The sequence below is a fragment of the Chelmon rostratus genome, chromosome 22 (assembly GCF_017976325.1).
Source record: "Chelmon rostratus isolate fCheRos1 chromosome 22, fCheRos1.pri, whole genome shotgun sequence".
Classification (NCBI taxonomy): domain Eukaryota; kingdom Metazoa; phylum Chordata; class Actinopteri; order Chaetodontiformes; family Chaetodontidae; genus Chelmon; species Chelmon rostratus.
The window spans coordinates 17,384,851-17,402,101 of NC_055679.1; the positions used below are offsets into that span (position 1 = coordinate 17,384,851).

At 43.3% G+C, this 17,251-nt stretch overlaps 1 protein-coding gene across 1 annotated transcript; it reads right to left on the reverse strand.

The window, feature by feature from the left end:
* Positions 1 to 155: 155 nt before the first annotated feature.
* itih5 (inter-alpha-trypsin inhibitor heavy chain 5) lies at positions 156 to 16,137 on the reverse strand. Its single transcript, XM_041964009.1, has 14 exons — positions 15,951 to 16,137; positions 15,828 to 15,872; positions 15,050 to 15,213; positions 13,867 to 13,968; positions 11,483 to 11,763; positions 11,093 to 11,262; positions 10,411 to 10,527; positions 8,091 to 8,262; positions 7,628 to 7,937; positions 4,230 to 4,912; positions 3,288 to 3,341; positions 1,809 to 1,925; positions 1,324 to 1,701; positions 156 to 647 (listed from the first exon to the last, which is right to left on the reverse strand). The coding sequence occupies exons 1-14, from the start codon at positions 16,059 to 16,061 to the stop codon at positions 388 to 390; spliced, it is 2,964 nt and encodes a 987-aa protein (XP_041819943.1). The 5' UTR covers positions 16,062 to 16,137; the 3' UTR covers positions 156 to 387.
* Positions 16,138 to 17,251: the final 1,114 nt, after the last annotated feature.

The window sequence follows — 17,251 nt, forward strand, 5'->3', positions numbered from 1 at the left end:
TGGGCCTTGTCTCCCTGGTAACCAGGTGTGATCTTCAGCTCGCTTGACGTACATATGAAGTGTGTGAGAAAAACACACGCATGCTCCTAAATGGGTGCGAAAGTCAGTAGTTGTTTGTTTCCACGCCACAGAAAACAAGCTCAGAATGTGGGTTTAAGTGTTTTATTTACAATTACAACATTACTGCAAAACATCCACACAATATAATAAAAAAAACATTAAATTTTCATTAGAAATAGTAAAAAAATATATTCAAAAGAGGCTGCAGGTAGAAAGAAAACTGAAATGTGAAGGTTTGGCTTTTGGAAATGCTTTGAATCTGTTGGGGTGTGATGTGGATACAGAGTACAGTGAGTTAGGTGGAATACAAGCCACAGCTGCAGCGTCTCACACTCTGTTGGTCCCGTGCGGCCAATCCGCCGTGTCGAACATGTGCGACATCACATAGTCCTCGTACTGTCCGTCGATCAGCTTGGCTGCGTTGTTGCGGGCGAACCAGCAGTCCACGCTCTGGGTCCCGCTGTAGATCCTCCTGCTCTTCTGAACCACCGGCACCGATCGGTCCTTCACCTTCAGGACGGGCGAAGGTCTCATGTCTGCTTGTGCGGGAAGCTCGGCCAGTCCCACTTCCTCATACAGGAACTGACCTGGAAGTCGAATCAGTCAAGTTATTTTAGTCTCTCTGCTTTTTATTCAGTCACGTGAAATGAATGCAGTGAAAACATATTCAGCACCTGGGATCTGGGCTCAGAGAGGACACTCATCTGTCCCTCTAACTATGTGTCCTTCAGTCTGGTGAAATTCGTCAAATTTGGATGGTGTTGAAAATATAAAATAAATGGATTTCCATGAACTTTGCTGTGGATATTCAGGGTCCCCACGGGAGGATTTCCAAACGTTCTGGTGACCTTTTCTCTAGCACCACTTGTGCTAAAGAAATAGCACACTTAAGAAATAGCTGATGCTCCACAAAGGAAAAAAACACTTAGTTAAACTTCCCCGGGAACACATTTCATTCTAAATTTTGTTATTATCCTTAAATTTACTATATAAACATTGATTTTATTTTATTTTTTATCTTGACTGGATCTGGTGGAGCTGTTGGGACAAACTTCCCTTCTTAGCCCCAAAAGCAGTGAGGATTCAAGAATTGCTGTATATGTATATTAAGTACATTGTTTGTTCAGTCTATAATAGTGCTGGATGTAATATTTATAATGTAGGGGCTGATAGTGGGGCTTTTAGCTGTGTTTAGTGAGGAGTAATGATGGGGTTTATCTGGTTTACTCAATCAGCAGATGATTAAAGCTCATTAACACCTACCCAGCAGGCCATGGCAGTTGTGCGACAGCCCCTTGCTGTGTCCGATGTAGAACCCCAGATGGTCTCTCTGGTAGGGGGCAGGATTCTTGTACTGATGCAGCAGGATCACAAAGCTGATGTTTCCCCCGACCGTCACGGTCACGTTCGACTTTCCCACGATGGACACTGACAGAGCGCCGCTGTCCACGGAGACTGTGGAGTGGCAGGGCAGCACCATTCTGTCCCGCCCGTCCAGGATGACTTTCTTTGGCGTCACCTCGATGTAGGCACGCTTGGGGTGGTCCACCACGATGGTGATGGTGCTGAAGTAGGTACGCTGCTGCTTGTGGCTGCCTGGCGGAGCCGGGGCGCCGATTAGCTTCCCGTTCACCGTCACACCTGGAGACACATAATTAACCCACGCAAAGCATAACTGATGTAGATGTTGATGTGAAAAAGGGGTTTTAGCGCTGTGGAATGAGGTTTAACAGCATTTTAGGTCTTACCGGAGTACTTGTGGTCAGAGACCAGACGCAGGATGTGGCCGGGCTCTCCGTTGATGTTGAAGCACACGGTCAGTTTACTGAGCGGGAACTCCACCACGAAGTGGGGGTCGCCGTCCGCTGAGGGAGTTCAAAGGTTCAGAGAGAGGCAGAAAGAATGGCGCCTTTGAAACACATCAACAAGAATCACGAATATGGTACAAGCCTGGAACCAGATTCTTTAAGGTGAGATGACCCATTTTGAGCACGTCATGTTCACTTAGTGTAAACCAGCGATTTTCTGCATAATCCGGGAAGAAGACAGCAGTTTTATATAATAGTGTCAGGCAGTAATTGAACTTTCAAGTCGGTTTTGCATGTTTTGACACAGTTGGCTGTGATAGCATGCTACCAGCTAATTAACACTCATTGTCTTGTTTAAATATGACAAATAGGACAGACGTCTTGTTCTTTATTTTTGTAAATTTTGCAGGATTTATAACGAAATGAAGACCTAACATTCTACGATTATATATATATTACACATGTTGCTGATTTTGACATTTTTAGAATGCATTTGATTGCGTTCAGGCAAACACTAATTAACTAATATTTTATTGAAAGGACTTTAGTATTCACTTTTAGTGAATTTTTTAGTGAATTTAGTATTCAATTAAATACCTGGCATCAAGGCACTATGTGGCTTTACAAAAAATACCACAGAGTAGTGAAATGAAGTGTAAAATGTTGTAGTTTCCGTTGATGCTAATGCAACATAGACTGGCTCAGAGACTGGTGTTGTTATATATTAATAAATAAAGCTGAAAAAACTTGAAACTTGAGCTGCAATCTCTGCAAAGCCTCTTCCTGATATAAAGAAAGACAACGTCTGATAAGCTGCTGTCTTTGATTTGGGAACGTTGGGACTTCAGTTGAGCTTCAGCTTGGCCTCAGAGAGTTTATATCTTTGGCTGGTGAGAACCAGCTCAGATGAATGGAGGAGTGAGATGAGATGAGAGGAGATGATAGAGCAACAGTAATGACAGGGTCATTAGCCCTCGCTAACTGCCTCTGATGGGCTCCCTATCTTTACTGTAACACATGCACAAACATCCACTTCTCATCTCATCGCTCGGTCCCGTTCGCTCTAGCCGTGTGCGTTTGCGAACACGCACTTGCATGTTTAAAGTGCCACGTAGCGCTTGTGTTGGTATTTCAATTAGACCCTGCGTGCTCTTTCCTCCTCGCGGGTCGTGTTCAGAGGCATCCCTGAACCCCTCGCTGCCTGTGTGATTACCGCCGACCGTCTGACGAACATCCAAATTACAGGCCGCCCACACAGAGAGTGCGGAGAGAGAGTCTACTGTACATTCCCCGTCTCCTTGTGGAGCCTTGTAGCCGCTGCATGTTTGCTTACGGTATGTAGTGTTCAGAGGCTATCCCACGAAGCGGTTCAGGGGAAAATGTACAAATGTTTACATGAGGCAGAGAGCGTGGAGTCACCTGATGTTTTGGAGATGGTGATGGATTTCTTGGCCGGTCTCCTCTTGGCTTTACCTGCAAGGAAGAGAGTATTTATCTCCTGCAGCGAGTCAGAGAGCTGCCATTGTTTAATGCTTAACTGTTGGAGGGTGTGTTATTAGCATAATGCAGGGTGTCTGAAGAGAGATTAAATTTACATGGTCTTCAAGTAATTTTGAAGGAATGCTCTCCAAAAATCACTATGTCGCTAATGTGAGGCTCTGAAAAGTTTAAAGTTTGCTCCTTTGAAGAGGAGATTAGCCACATTAGCTTGGATTCATGACAGTTACAGTAGCGTCCGAAGTTGACCCAGTTAAATAATGGAAAAAAGTATGATAGAAACTTTATTTGTCCACATGCTAAGTATCTTGCACATACTCATATTTTTGCCACAGTTTTGTAAAACGTAGCTAAACACATAGCAGCAAACAGCTAAACATGCTAGTGACAAAAGGAAACTAGCTTATGTATTTAGTCGTATGTTCACGTGTTGCAAGGAGCTATGCTTTCGTACACATGAAAGAAATGTAAACAGCTAACTGTGCTTGGTAGCAACAAAGGAAAGTATGAGTGTATTTTCTAAAGCATAGCTTAAGAAACAGCCTGTTTGTCGCTAGAGCAATTAGCCATTTGTACTTGACATTTCTGTGCAAGCATGGTAGAGCTACCCATCCTAGCAGCTAGCAGAGGCAGTTTGTTTTGCAATAGTTTTTCGTAGTGTTGAAGGTGCAGGAGTGGTTTTAGAAGATTTAGTGAACGTTATGATACTACTTCTCTGTCAGCTTTTCAGAAACGGTTGGAGTATTTGATACTCAAAACAATTTCACTGGAGTATTCCTTTAAAGATGTCGTGGGCTCAGTTTACCTGTGTTCGCAGCCTTTTCAGACACCCTGTACAACCAAATCTACGAGACACAACCTCACCAATCGTGTTTCTCAGAGATGACGTCTGGCTGCCGAGTTTCCCGCTGGGTTTCTGTGGCTTTCCGTCCTCTGTGTCACCTGGCAGCTCATTGGCAGTTGAGACAGCCTCACCGGCTGCTGGGCCGACTGTGGGTGCCGGGGCCATGGTGCCGTCAGCCAGGACCTCAGGCTTCTCCACCACCAGGTTTGTGAGGGGAGTGAGGAAGTGGTAGGACAGAGACAGATTGGTGGCCTGCTGGATGTGGCCTTCCCTCTCCTTGCTGGTTTGAACGCGCAGGCGCGATCGTATCCCCTCCTTGATGCTCAGGAAACCCCAGACACGTTCCACAAAATCTTCCGCTATTGAACCCAAAGCAACTCCTAATCCCTGTGTGACCCCTGACCCTGGAGCCTTAGCTCCAGCCGCCATTGCTGCTGTAGCTGCTTTCACATGTTTCTCAGTCTCTATTTGTCGGTGCCGCAGTGGAACATCCGTCTCCAGGATGATGCTCTTGTCGTTGTTGCTGGCTGTAACCTGGACGTGGAGCGATTCTGCGCTTTGGTTGGTCAGCTTGCCGGCGATGACGATCTCAGAGCCGTTGAAGTAGTTGGTGAAGAGATGCTGAGTGACGTACTGGACCGAGTCCTCGGTGTAGTTGATCCTTATGTCAGACAGCAGAGGAGTTCCTATCTCATCGTAGAACCTAGACAGAAATGAGGATACATGAAGGTTTGCAGCTGAATGGTAGCAAAAATTATTTAAATTTTCCAAGAACTGACAATAACATACAGTATATTTAAGAAATGCAGGATCCTCATTCATTTCACTGACATCAGTACATTGGTCAGTCAAAGTTGACAAAAAACACAGTCATCAGCCAACAGTATGATCCCCGTCAGCAGTCGCCATAGCAGATCATCTGTTCCCACCTCGCTGGCCAATCGGGCCCCACCAAACCCAACATGGAAACCTGATTTTGTGATCCACATATTTGATTTGGTGTAGGCTTTTTATTCCAGATGTCCTTCCTGATGCAACATTCCCAATTTATCCAGGCTTGGGACGGGCAGTTAGGAATGCTCTGGTTTGTGCATCCAACCCCAGTGACCTTACCCAAGGACACCTCAATATGTGGAGGTGGGGATCGGGCCGCCAACCCTGAGATCAGTACACGACCACCAGGTGAAAGTACGAAACCTATGAGGTTTTGCAGCACTACAATTTTATTTGCCTCCTAGAGACAACAATACATATTCACACAACTGCAAGAGGACACTTGTCAGGACAATTTACACATAAGTGGGTTTAAATGTTTGAATCGATTATCAGTGGTGTTGTTTTTCTGTTGAGGACAGTGTCTTGTAGCATAGCTTGTAGCATTAGGATAATTTTACTGTTTAACTTGTAAACATCAAGTTGGTCGTGCAAATGAATGCTACCATGATAGATGTCAGGGGTTGTAAAATCCTTCCTCATAGGATTAGACCGTAAACTGCTGTAAAACTTGATTCCTGGATTATATTTTGTCTCTTAACCAGCAACCAACACAGATTATTGCACTTTTAGGGGGGCAGTTCTTATGCTAATGCTAATGAATGTTGCCTAAGATGTCAAGAACCAAGAACATGTTCAGTATCGTTGCTCAGGGGCACATCAGATGAGTTTTTGAGAAGGATGTTATTACAGATTTCATCAAGCGTCTTGTTTGTTCAAACAAACCACCTTCCGGCCGTAAACCTGCTTGTCTTACCTCTCAAAGCCACTGCCACCTCACTTCAGAGTTTGTGCACACATTCGTAAAAGAGTGTGTATAAAGCGAGGACTGTGAATGTGTGTGTGCACAAATCCTCCGTCGTGTCCTTGCTGTCACGCCGCAGTGAACCTCCTCACCTCCCAACCAGCGTGTTTGTTCAAGCAGGACGAGGCCTATTATCTGCGGGTCTATCTGTTAACCCCACGTACATACTCAGATGCAGGTTTCACAACACGCACACATTCCTGCTCAACTGAACAAACACCTTGTGTGTCTGGGTGCGGAAGAGCGAGAGAACAGGGTTGTGTCTTAAGGCCAGATAAAAAAGGTCGGAGGGAGAAAGAGGGTGGCTGTTGTAGTCTGTGGCTTCACATGCTGAAGCTGATTAAGGAGGTTGTTGTCAGCACCGTCACATTTGTGGTCTACGTTCCCTCTCAGCTTGATGAGAGATGGAGGGACGTGTCAGGGGGGCGGAGGGGAGGAATTAAGGAGAGTTAATTGCTTAATAAGAGGCGGATTATACAGATATGAAGGGGAAATTTGACAATAATTACTTAGTTAAAGTAAGAATCAATGACATTGTCTAATAAATGAGGAGTTCTTAGTCTTTTCATTAAGATCTTGCATCAACTGCTTCAAATACTACATAGAATAACTAAGATATATGTAATAATCCTGTATGCACCTACAGTGGTTTTATCGTGTAGAAATGGCTGCCTTAAAATGGGGGTTTCTCAGCAGTGCATCTGCTAGGTGTCTTACAGTCAGAGAGGGGTGTCTCAGATTCAAGCCATCAGTTTCAAGACAGTTAAAATCTTTTCTTGTTTCTGTTGATGTAAGTCTGAATAATAACTTCTATCTTAATATTCAGATCTCTATCAAGCCATTCTTGGACCAGTTTTAGGGTAATTTTAGTCCAGTTCCACGCATGTTTGGGTATACTCTCAGCCCAGTGTCAGGAGGGATTAAGAACAGTTGCAGACCAGTTTTAGACCAGTTTCAGGTTGTTTTAGACCGTGTTTTCCCATTGATTTGGTTTCTTTACACAGAGTTAAAAAAAATCAGCCTAACCGAAATGCAAAACCATGCGAGAATGGATAGATGTGTCCGTTCATCTGCATCCCAGAGTGCAAAGCGCACCTGGCTCCAGGAGCCTTTAGCTCAAACTTACAGAGTTCGTCTTGTAGGTGCACCAGATCAAGGTCGGATCACACTCCCTCACCACAAGCAAACAATCCAATTCGTTGGATTCGTTCAAGTCTTCATCCAAGGGGCTTCTTCATTTCTGACTGACTGGTAGGGAGTGCCGGGTGTTTAACCTCCGTGGAGTCATTATCAAGGTCATTGAAACCACCTGGTTCACAGTGATCCAGCCTGTTGTGTCAGCAGTTGTTAGAGATGATGGTTCAAAGACCTTGATAACGACCCCACAGAGGTTAAACACCCGGTGATACTTGAAGTGATGTCGGACAAACATACATAACGTATGGATCCATTTATGACGATTATTTATAACAAAGTTTGAGGAGCATGCAGTGACAACAGCAGGTGTACCCAGCAGGATCTTCAGTGCAGGATAATGATCAGTCCCTAGTTTGGTCGCCATTTTTACAAATCCAAGATGGCTACCATGTTAACTTGACAGAACACAAAGCTCACTCTTACCCCTTCAGCATAGCGCTTGCGTCGGCCTCTTCGTGGATGCGCCTCATCATCCCACAGTTTTCCAGAGCCATGCGCTCCAGCAGCCGGTAGTCCACGTCATTTCCAATCCCGATGGTGAAGATGCAGAACTTCTCCTGCGCGGCTGAGCGAGTGTTCCCCAGGATCGCAGTGGACTGGATCTCCCCGACCGTGGGCCGTCCGTCCGTCAGGAAAATAATGAGCGAGACGCTGTTCGGGCTGGCGTCGGGGCCTGAGAGGTAATCACGAAGCAGAGAGGAGCCAGTCTGGATGGCGCCATCGATGTTTGTGCCTGAAGTGAGGAGACATCATGACAGATTATTGATCAGGAAAATGTCAAATATGTACAAGTAAAATTTTATAGATTTTATTGCCCTGAGACCCAAGTCTTCAATCAGCCATGGGAACTGTGAAGAAGCAAGCCATAGGGATAATAATATCTGACCTCCAGTAGTCGCCAGCAAGTAAATAAACTTCTTGGCGTCTCTGATAGTAAGTGGCGTCACCGGAACGAGACGGTTCGGCTGCCAAACTTTGATCCTGTTGGAGAAGCTGATGAAGTTAAAGCGATCGCCCGGTCGCAGATCCCTCAGAATGGTGAACAGAGCGTCTTTAGTCTGAGGAAGAAAGAGTTCATGAGTGAGAGAAGATTTCTTACATCGGTGACAAATGTGTTTAAAAGGGAATGAAGCTAATTAATATGAAGACTTAATAAAAGCTTGTTTGTTGTTTTTTTACCTGTAGCTAATTACCTGTAATGTTAAATCAGCTTCATGGGAACTAGAAACGCCCTTTTTTATAGCTTGACTTTGGTGCACCTTTCAGAGCATCCAGTGGGTTTTGAATGGGTTCCAGATGCGACTCTGTAATCTTTGCATTCATCAGAAAACTACAATTATTTCAGCCTTCTTTAGTTTGATTTTCTCTTTCTCAGATTTACATGAATGTTTGATCTGGGGTTGTACCTTTTAACCAGTAATTATACTGTACCCTTTTTAGCCTTGAAACCTGACTCCAAGCCCTTTGGTGTCAAATACAAGGAATGAAAGCTGGATATTTACTCAACATTAATCTCTCTTGACTGCTGCCTGGTTTGGTTTCAATGTGTCCATGTAAGGAAACAGGCAAACAAAAGGCTCAGAAAACTTCTTCCTCCTTCTCTGTTCCGGAGCTTCACAATCTCTGCAGCCCTGAGCGGGGGTGTGATATATAATTTGCTGCCGAGGGGTTTATAGATGTCTATATGGGCTGTATACAGCAGGGGTCAGAACCACAGACTGACCTACACTGAAACCCTCTATTGTGAACCACATCAAAACACACTTGTTGTTCTGTTGCTGCGGCCCGCTGGGGGCTGGCGATGGGTGGGGGGACGGATCAAGGGGTCGAGGGTACTGTTGTCTAGAAAGTTCCATTACCCCATAGACACTGACCTTCCTCCGTCACAGCGCAGCCTTGTGCTGTGTGTTTCCACTTTTCTTTCTCACTGGAAATCTGTTTTTCAGCTTCTCTCCTCACCTCGCCTTCTCTGTTTCCGAACTCTTCGCTCATGGCAGCTGCGGAGCTCAGCTCTGAGTCTGGCCGAGGGGATTATCAGGGGTCTGATATTGATATTCCAGTGTGGGAGTGAGGAGGTGGGGTGTCAGTTTTCTGATCCAGTACAACCACTGAGATTCTGCATAAAAACAGGATGAACTGCTTTGCATGGGAAGCAAGATCATCAGTTTTCCTCTGACACGCTCAGGAAAAGTGAGAATGAGATTTCTGGTACTTCTTTTAGCTGCAAAGACTTAGACGTATCAGCCAAAATCCCAAAGTGATGCAGCAGATAAAAGTGCTCCTCAGATTGGCCCAGATTCAGTTCTGGAGTCAGCTGCAGTGTGCACATTAGCAGAGGACCGCTCAGTGGGAACAGATCAACAGGAAGTGACTAATGAAAATTTAAAGGACGACACCTGTGGTTTTGCATGGTCAGCCCAGAAACCACGACTGACCTTCATGTTATTGACAGCATTTCCAAATTCATGCAAGTTGTGCTATCTAGAATGTGTTTCTCCACCTTTACCACTGGTTTAAGTCCATTCCAGTCCAATGTAGCTGGTTTCCATCCAAACGTATCACAAAATTTTACAGAATTTCAAGAAAATTGGCCAAAGAAAATCCAAATGAATGCTTGTTTCCATCTACCACTGTTGCGCAATTATTAGGAATTGAGATAATCAGTAGGTGGCGCCAATTCTTCAGAACCAAAAACCAAAAAAACATTACACCATTGCAGAAGAGCAGAAGAAGAGAGTGTAACAAGATGACGTAAAAAGAGGACCTGTTGAACCTCCAACGGTGAAAAAAATGTAGAAAACTTCTTCTTCTTCTCTGTGATCAGTCATGTGAGTTAAATATTTGCTATGTCAGAACTGTTCTGAAAAAGGTTTTTCCATCTCCAACTTTCTTTGAAAGGGCAAACACCAACTCAAGCAGGCCTACATACTTTTTTACCAAGTTGATGACGTTTTCTTTTACCGTTCCCATCAACTTTTTCCTTAGTTAATGCATTGTGATAAAACATACATCATCTCCACTGTTTTTTGATTAAATTCAAAACCTAAACCTAACCTACAAACCTTTGGCGTATCGAGTAAAACAGGATTTTCAGCAAGTGGGCTAAAACATGCACAAATACCCGATCTTCCTCCTGTGTTGAAGTGGAAACCCTGTGCAGAGAAAGACACTGGCTGGATTTATATCCACTGCTTGTGCTGCTTTACCTGTCTGATTTTAGTCCCCAGCATGGAGGCGCTGGTGTCGATCACAAACACCACATTCTTGGGCACCACAGGCAGGTCTTTGGGGGCAAAGTAGTGGACAAAATGGCCGTTTAAAACCTGGGAGAGAAAGAAGTTTACTGACATGCAACAGGCGGTGAGATCGGTTGCAGTAGCTGTGTGTGACTGTCAAAACATCGTTTGGTTCTGAAGACAGACTGAGGAGTTTGGCAGCGGAGTGACTGTGTTGGCAGGAAACCAGAGAAATGAATGACTAACAGGTGGGTGGATGAGTATGTGTGTGTGTGTGTGTGTGTGTGTAGTCAGATGGGAAATTTGTGTGCACACATAGAAAATATGAAAGCTATTTTTTTGCTCTTTCACAGTCTGCTTTCCTGTTTTTTATTCATCAAAACCTTCGCTCGCTTGCGTTTCTTAAGCACGTTTGCTTGTCAGGGTCTATCACCAGAATGTTGCTGATTCTTTATTCTTTCATTCACATTAGCTTCCAAAGAGAGACCAAAAACTGCAACATAAAGCTCAGAAAACAAATAAAATAATCCTGCAGATTTTAATCCAACCTCCACAGTTAGCCAGGATAGTCGTTTATGCATCTGACATTCGTACAGAAAGAATAATGAAGATCTGACCGGCGGCTCAGTTCTCTGCAATGATGACGCCTTACCTGAATGTCTCCTATCCCCATGTCTCTCTGCACATCGTAGCGGATCACAAAGTCTCCCAGGAGGCCGCTGGTGGTGATCTTGGCCTGTTGGACGATGTTGGGGCTGAAGGTGATCTTGCAGACGTTCTTTTCGTTTTTGATCACAGTGGTGACGGGAGGCTCGGCCTTTTCTGAAGCACAGAGACAGGAAGTGTGTTTGTGTTTTAACTGGCTCAGGAAAACAACCCTGGAACAAGTAAAGTGACCTAAAAGTGACAAGGTGCTTCTTTTTGAATATACATGATGAGATAAAACTTGAATGATTCCTTTGGGCTTTACAACATCTGCACGCAGTGAGTAGTAATAAAACACCAGATACAACTGTTAAAATAATACGATGTATCTGTAAACCTGGTGTCTTGGGTGCATTAGCTCTGGCTGCACTGTTGGAAGCACCGGTGCTCCTGCCGTTGCGGAGCGGCAGCACCTGGAGGTCTGTGATGGCCGCGTGGTCGACGATGGTGACGTCCAGGCTGAGGCGGCTGACCAGCTGCATTGGCCGCAGGCTGGTCACGTGTTCGTAGCGTCCCAGCCGTCGCTGCAGAAGCTCCTCGTAGGTCAGCAGGAAGACGGCCCGGTTCCGGCCCGGGATGTTGGCCGCCATCCTGAACACCTCCACCTCTGGCTCAGGACTGGAGACAGTGTGAGAATTCATTGAGGTACTTATTAGATGATATTATAGTAAAGTTCAATTATGTGCAGCCAGTGTTTATGTTCTATTAAAAAAATATTAAAATGTGGCAACGTAAAATTTTAATTCGTGAGCTATTTTTAAAGATTTACTTCTTCAGAATGAATGAAAGTATCGAGAGGTGAATTAACATGTTGGTTTTGATGTAGAATAATGTCCTCTTTTAAAGGACCAGTGTGAAGGATTTAGAGGGATCTCTTGGCAGAAATGCAAAATAATGTTCATAAGTATGTTTTCATTAGTGTATAATCATCTGAAAATAATAATCATTGTGTTTTGTTATCTTAGAATGAGCTCTTTATATCTGCAGAAGGAGCAGGTCCTCTTCCACAGAGTGGCCATGGTGCACTGCCATGTTTCCACAGTAGCCCAGAATGGACAACCCAAACAATGGCTTTAGGTTCTTCAACAGACGTGAACAGCAAGGATGAGGTGAGGTGTATTCAGTTGCTTGTAATCTGCAACCTTGCCACTAGATGTCACTAAATCCCACACACTGGTACTTTAAGAATGGGACTTGTTCCTAAAATTGACAAATACTGCACTGGTTCTGTTCTCTTTCAACCTTTTCCAAAACCACGTTTCCATCTTTCTTGATTGGATGGCACCAGAGTTTAAATATACAGCACTGGCTTAAAATTGTTTCTCGCCATTTTCAAATAAATCCTCAACCATAACCCCTTTTTTTCCTATCTATTCCATGCAACCGTTGACTTCCCTTCATTTTTGCATGGTATGAATATCAAGTTGCGGACTTGAAACCTAAGATATTTCTAATTCATTGCAGTTAGACATGCACTGAAAAACATCAGTACCAAAAAGCACTTTAGTGCAGTACTGTTGTAATATGTTGTAATATAAAGTAGAAGTGATTCGTCATGTAATTAATCATTTAAATGTAAAACATAATTTTGGTTTATTTATTGGTTTTTGGAGGGACTTCACACAAGCTGAATCATAGTTGTTTGTTGTTGATACGATCTTCATAATTGTTTTTGTGCTTAATTTTCCACAGAAACGTTTTGTTCCAAACGTTAGGAAAATATTTTTAATAAAGTTTATAACGTGAATTTGGTCAAAGTATGTTAACGTGTCAACACGGAGCTCAAAGAGCAAAGATTTAAAACTGCAGGTGTCGAAACCTCTTGGTTGATTTATTAATTGAATGAATTTTTAGATGAATATCTTTCAAATATTGTGATGGCACAAGTTTTTGCCATGAAAAAAGAGTCATTTCAGTGTTTGGATTGTCTGCTACGGTGTATTTTTTGATTACACCACTGGGTGGCGCCACCGTCAGAAATGCTAAAATTCTACTGAAAGTGACTTAAATGTTAGAAATATTAACTTAAAAACATTAAAGGTTTGTCTTTGTTTTGTTTAGTGTAGATTTGTCTGATCTGGTGACTCTGCTGGTGTTATAGTATATTTCAGAAGTTTCTTTTATTTAACAGCTGAAAGCAGAAAAAACTAAAATACAGATGAGAGAAGAGGACAAACATTGGAGCAATTAGGAAAGAGGAGGAGTGCAGAGGAGGTGGGGAACAGTCCAAGTGGTGATATCATGAATATGGAAGTGTTGCCTCTGTCTAATCTCACATCTTCCACTTCAGCCCTTTTCGTTCCTCCTCTGCTTTTTACAACGGAGCCATTGAATCGCCAAACCTCCTTTAATGAAATGTCACTTTTTGCATGACAGCTGGAAACGTTATGTCACTTCTTCCATATGTCAGATTTATATGACAATCCTCATCTCTGGAGTAATGATCTTATTTCAGACTCGCATCAGTCTGCACACACACACACGCACACACACACACACACACACACACCGGACACACACAGGACACACACTCACTCTTTGTGGCCGCCCAGTTGTGGTAAAAGAGGTTTTAGTGGGGATATTATCAATCTCTGTTTGCAAAATAGGAACATTAGAGGGAGCGAGTGCTGCTGTGTAATTAGGAGGAGACACCAGACCATAGGAGTGACCACACACACACTGAAAGGTGCACACACACACACACACTCAGGATTCTCTTACCTTGCGTCACCTGACTCTTTGTTCTTGGGTTTTCCGTTCTCCTGCTTGACCCTCTTTTCCTTCGGTCTGACCTCGCTCTGGTAGACGCGCCCTCCAATGATCCTGGTTCACGGGGTCAAAGGTCGAGGATTAGAGCGGCGCTCGCATTCGGGACCACCTATTGTCACATTTCAACTGGGTTTTCTCGGACAAAAGGCAGAATTTGTGGACAAAATCCTGTCGTTACCCATTTATGGGTGACAGTCCTGCACATGAATGGTCACTCTGTGTCTTAACAGCAGTATAAAAGTTTTCACCCTCTCTTGGCTCCTTGCTAACATCTCCATAGAAACCGAAACATCATAAATCCTTCCAGCCACTAAATCCTGTTTCTTTCATAAAATACCTTCCAAAAATGTCCAAATCTGCTTAGATTGACTGGTTTCTGGGGATAAACTGGAGCCATGACTGACAGGATGATGTTATTCTTTGCTGTTTTACTTCTAAAAAGGCGTCTTAAGGTAACTCTGGTGCTAAATGCTCTGCTGATAACACATTATATTTATACATGGCCTTTATCACTTGATCTCTGCTTTTCATTTTAATGATGAAGTATTCATAATAGGACTGTATGTATGTAAATTTCTTATAAAACTTGTCAAATCTTACTGACAACAATAGTCATTGGTTATATTCACAATAATTACAATGAGCATCTTAATGGGATCCCATTTAAATAGTAACTGTGGAGCAGCGGTTCCCAACAGGGGAGTCAGGCCCCAAATTAAAGTCCCTAGGGCCGCAGGGAAAAGAGAGAAAACTTAAATATATATCTTATACTTATTTTTATTATTTGAAATCCTGCTTGCTTTTACCTCTTCATACCTCTGAAATCCTTCAAATGAAACAATCGATGCAGCCAGATTCAGGTCAGCTGCTCATGTCAAGACTAAAGCATTGTTCTAAAATCAGTTGAGTGGGTTCAGAATATTTTACAATCACTTATAGAAGTCTGTCACTGCTCGTTGGATTAGTTGAAAAGGAGTTTTCATGAAGATTAAAATAAGGCAGTTTTTCCTAATCTGAGATAAAAGGTTTCCAGACGACACTAATGTATGTTAAATCCCAGCTCTGAGCCTAATATGGCTTTGATCATCTTGTTATGATTTCAGGTCCTGTCTCAGGTGACCTGCTCGGCTCTTACATGGTGAAGTTGGAGACGTAGGCGTTAGCGGGGATTTGAAACTGGAAGACGCCCTCGGTGGCGGCGTTGTGCCGGTTGAGCATGGCGCAGTACACCGCGGTGAAGGCGTAGCGGGAGATGATGGTGGTCTTGATGGAGAGTTCCTGGATGTGAGGTTTAGTCTCCTGCAAAAGTGAAAACACCATACATTCTGAACCACCAGCACAGAAATATCACCAGGACTTTCAGATCTCTGTTCATTAACGCCAGTTTGGCACGGTTTTACGCGGCCCTGCTGCGCATGCTGAAAATCCCCCACTTTATTTTTGATTATCCAAGATACCTCATTCCAAAGAAACCTGAATTTCCCCATAGTTACAATGACTAAACTGAGGCGGATGGATGTGTTCCCATGAGCTACGATCCAGCGCATTACAGATATTCTGGCACATCTGCGCGCTTGGCGGACCTCCTGTGCGTCACACCCAAAGCGCACGCGTTTAGAATGACAAAATGTGCTTCTAAATAACTTAAAGTAGGTCATGCATTTGAGGTCACCAATAAAGATGCAATGTTCTGTTTTTGTTTTCTTCAAATCAGAGAAGTCGGTTCAATATAAAGCCCAAAAACTGAGTACTGAGGCAGACACAGGGCTGCTTACCCTCGACTTTTAATACATTTAAATTTTTCCTGTCCATTAAAATTATATTTTAAAAGTACATGTTGAAACCCAACTCTCACTATTAGGCTGTGAATTGAAGAAACATCAGATAAATATACAAAGAGCGTCTTATCTTACCTTGGTCAGTATAGTTTTCACCTGCCGCGGGACTCTGCGTGGCGCCTGTGTGCACAAAGACAGGAGTCAGATAAGGATCCAAACACCAGAATGCACAACACCTTCATCTTTCAAATGTCTTACAATGTCTAAATCAAAGTCTGCCAAGTCGGAGTCAATGTCATCTCCAAACTGGGATTCCTCCAGTTGGCCCAGTGCAGGGCTGAAGCACAGGAGCAAAGTCAACAGCAGCATCTTGCAGTCCTTCTCCAGTTAAACTCAGGGAGATAAATGGGACATTATTTCCGGCGCGCAGCGTCTCCGAGTCTCCGTCAGTCCGGATCAGAGTGACCGGCCAGAGTGACACGGTGTGCGGCGGAGAAACACGCCCTCCCTCTGGAGGAGAGAGATGCAGCCTTTCCAGCCCCACTCCTGAATGAGTGGCAGTTAGAGCCGCTGCTGCCTTCAGGGAGTGTCGGAATTTATATAGTTACAAGGTAAAAACCCCCAAAGTACATTCATACTGGATTTAGGCACAATTTTGTACTTTACTTGAGTATTTCCATTTTCTGCAACTTAATTTTTTCTACTATGTTTGTACTAAACTGAAAGATGAAGTGTTCCTTTGTGGTTTGAAAAAGTTCTCCTCCTTCTTCAGCTAAATAAACTCTTTAAAAAGCCTCTTGGATCAGCTGGAAAATGCATCACCATGCAGGATGTTTAGGCTGTATCCACAAACATCACATAATAAAACACTCACAGAGAACATTTTACTGCAACATGAGTACTTTTACTTTTCAGGATTTAAGTATATTTTGCTGGTTATACTCACATATTTTTACTCAAGGAAGGTTTTGCAGGACTTGTACTTGTAGTGGAGTCCCTCATGTGTTACTTGTAATCACCACTAGGTGGCCGACAGGAACTTTTTCCCAAACTCTAGTTCAATTTGTCAAGGTAAATACATAAACATAAAGTAGAATGACTCCAATGTTTGATATTTCTGTGTGATAATTAGTTTGTTGCATGTTCGTCTTAAATTACTTTCTTTTATACATTATTTATAAATGTTTTTGCAGAGTTTTGTATTTGAAATTGACTTTAGACAGTGACAGGAAAACTACATCATGAGTATCTTTATGGCTCATTCTTCATTTCCGAAGTGCCCGTTTTTCCTCTGCTGCACAACACAGAACACAGAAGCTGGAGTTTGCAGGGAGCACTTGAAGGCAGCATGCCACTACCATTAACCATGACCTCCCATCAGCTGCCTGAAATCTGACCTCTGTCTCATAATAAGTGATATAAATTTACAAAGTTCGCCTTAACTACTGTTCTAAACTATATTTAAAATAAACAAATGGAAATATGTTACGAAATACTTTTATATGTTTATTTAATTCAATTAGATGAACAAAGTTGCGCCGAAACACTTCAGGACTCAA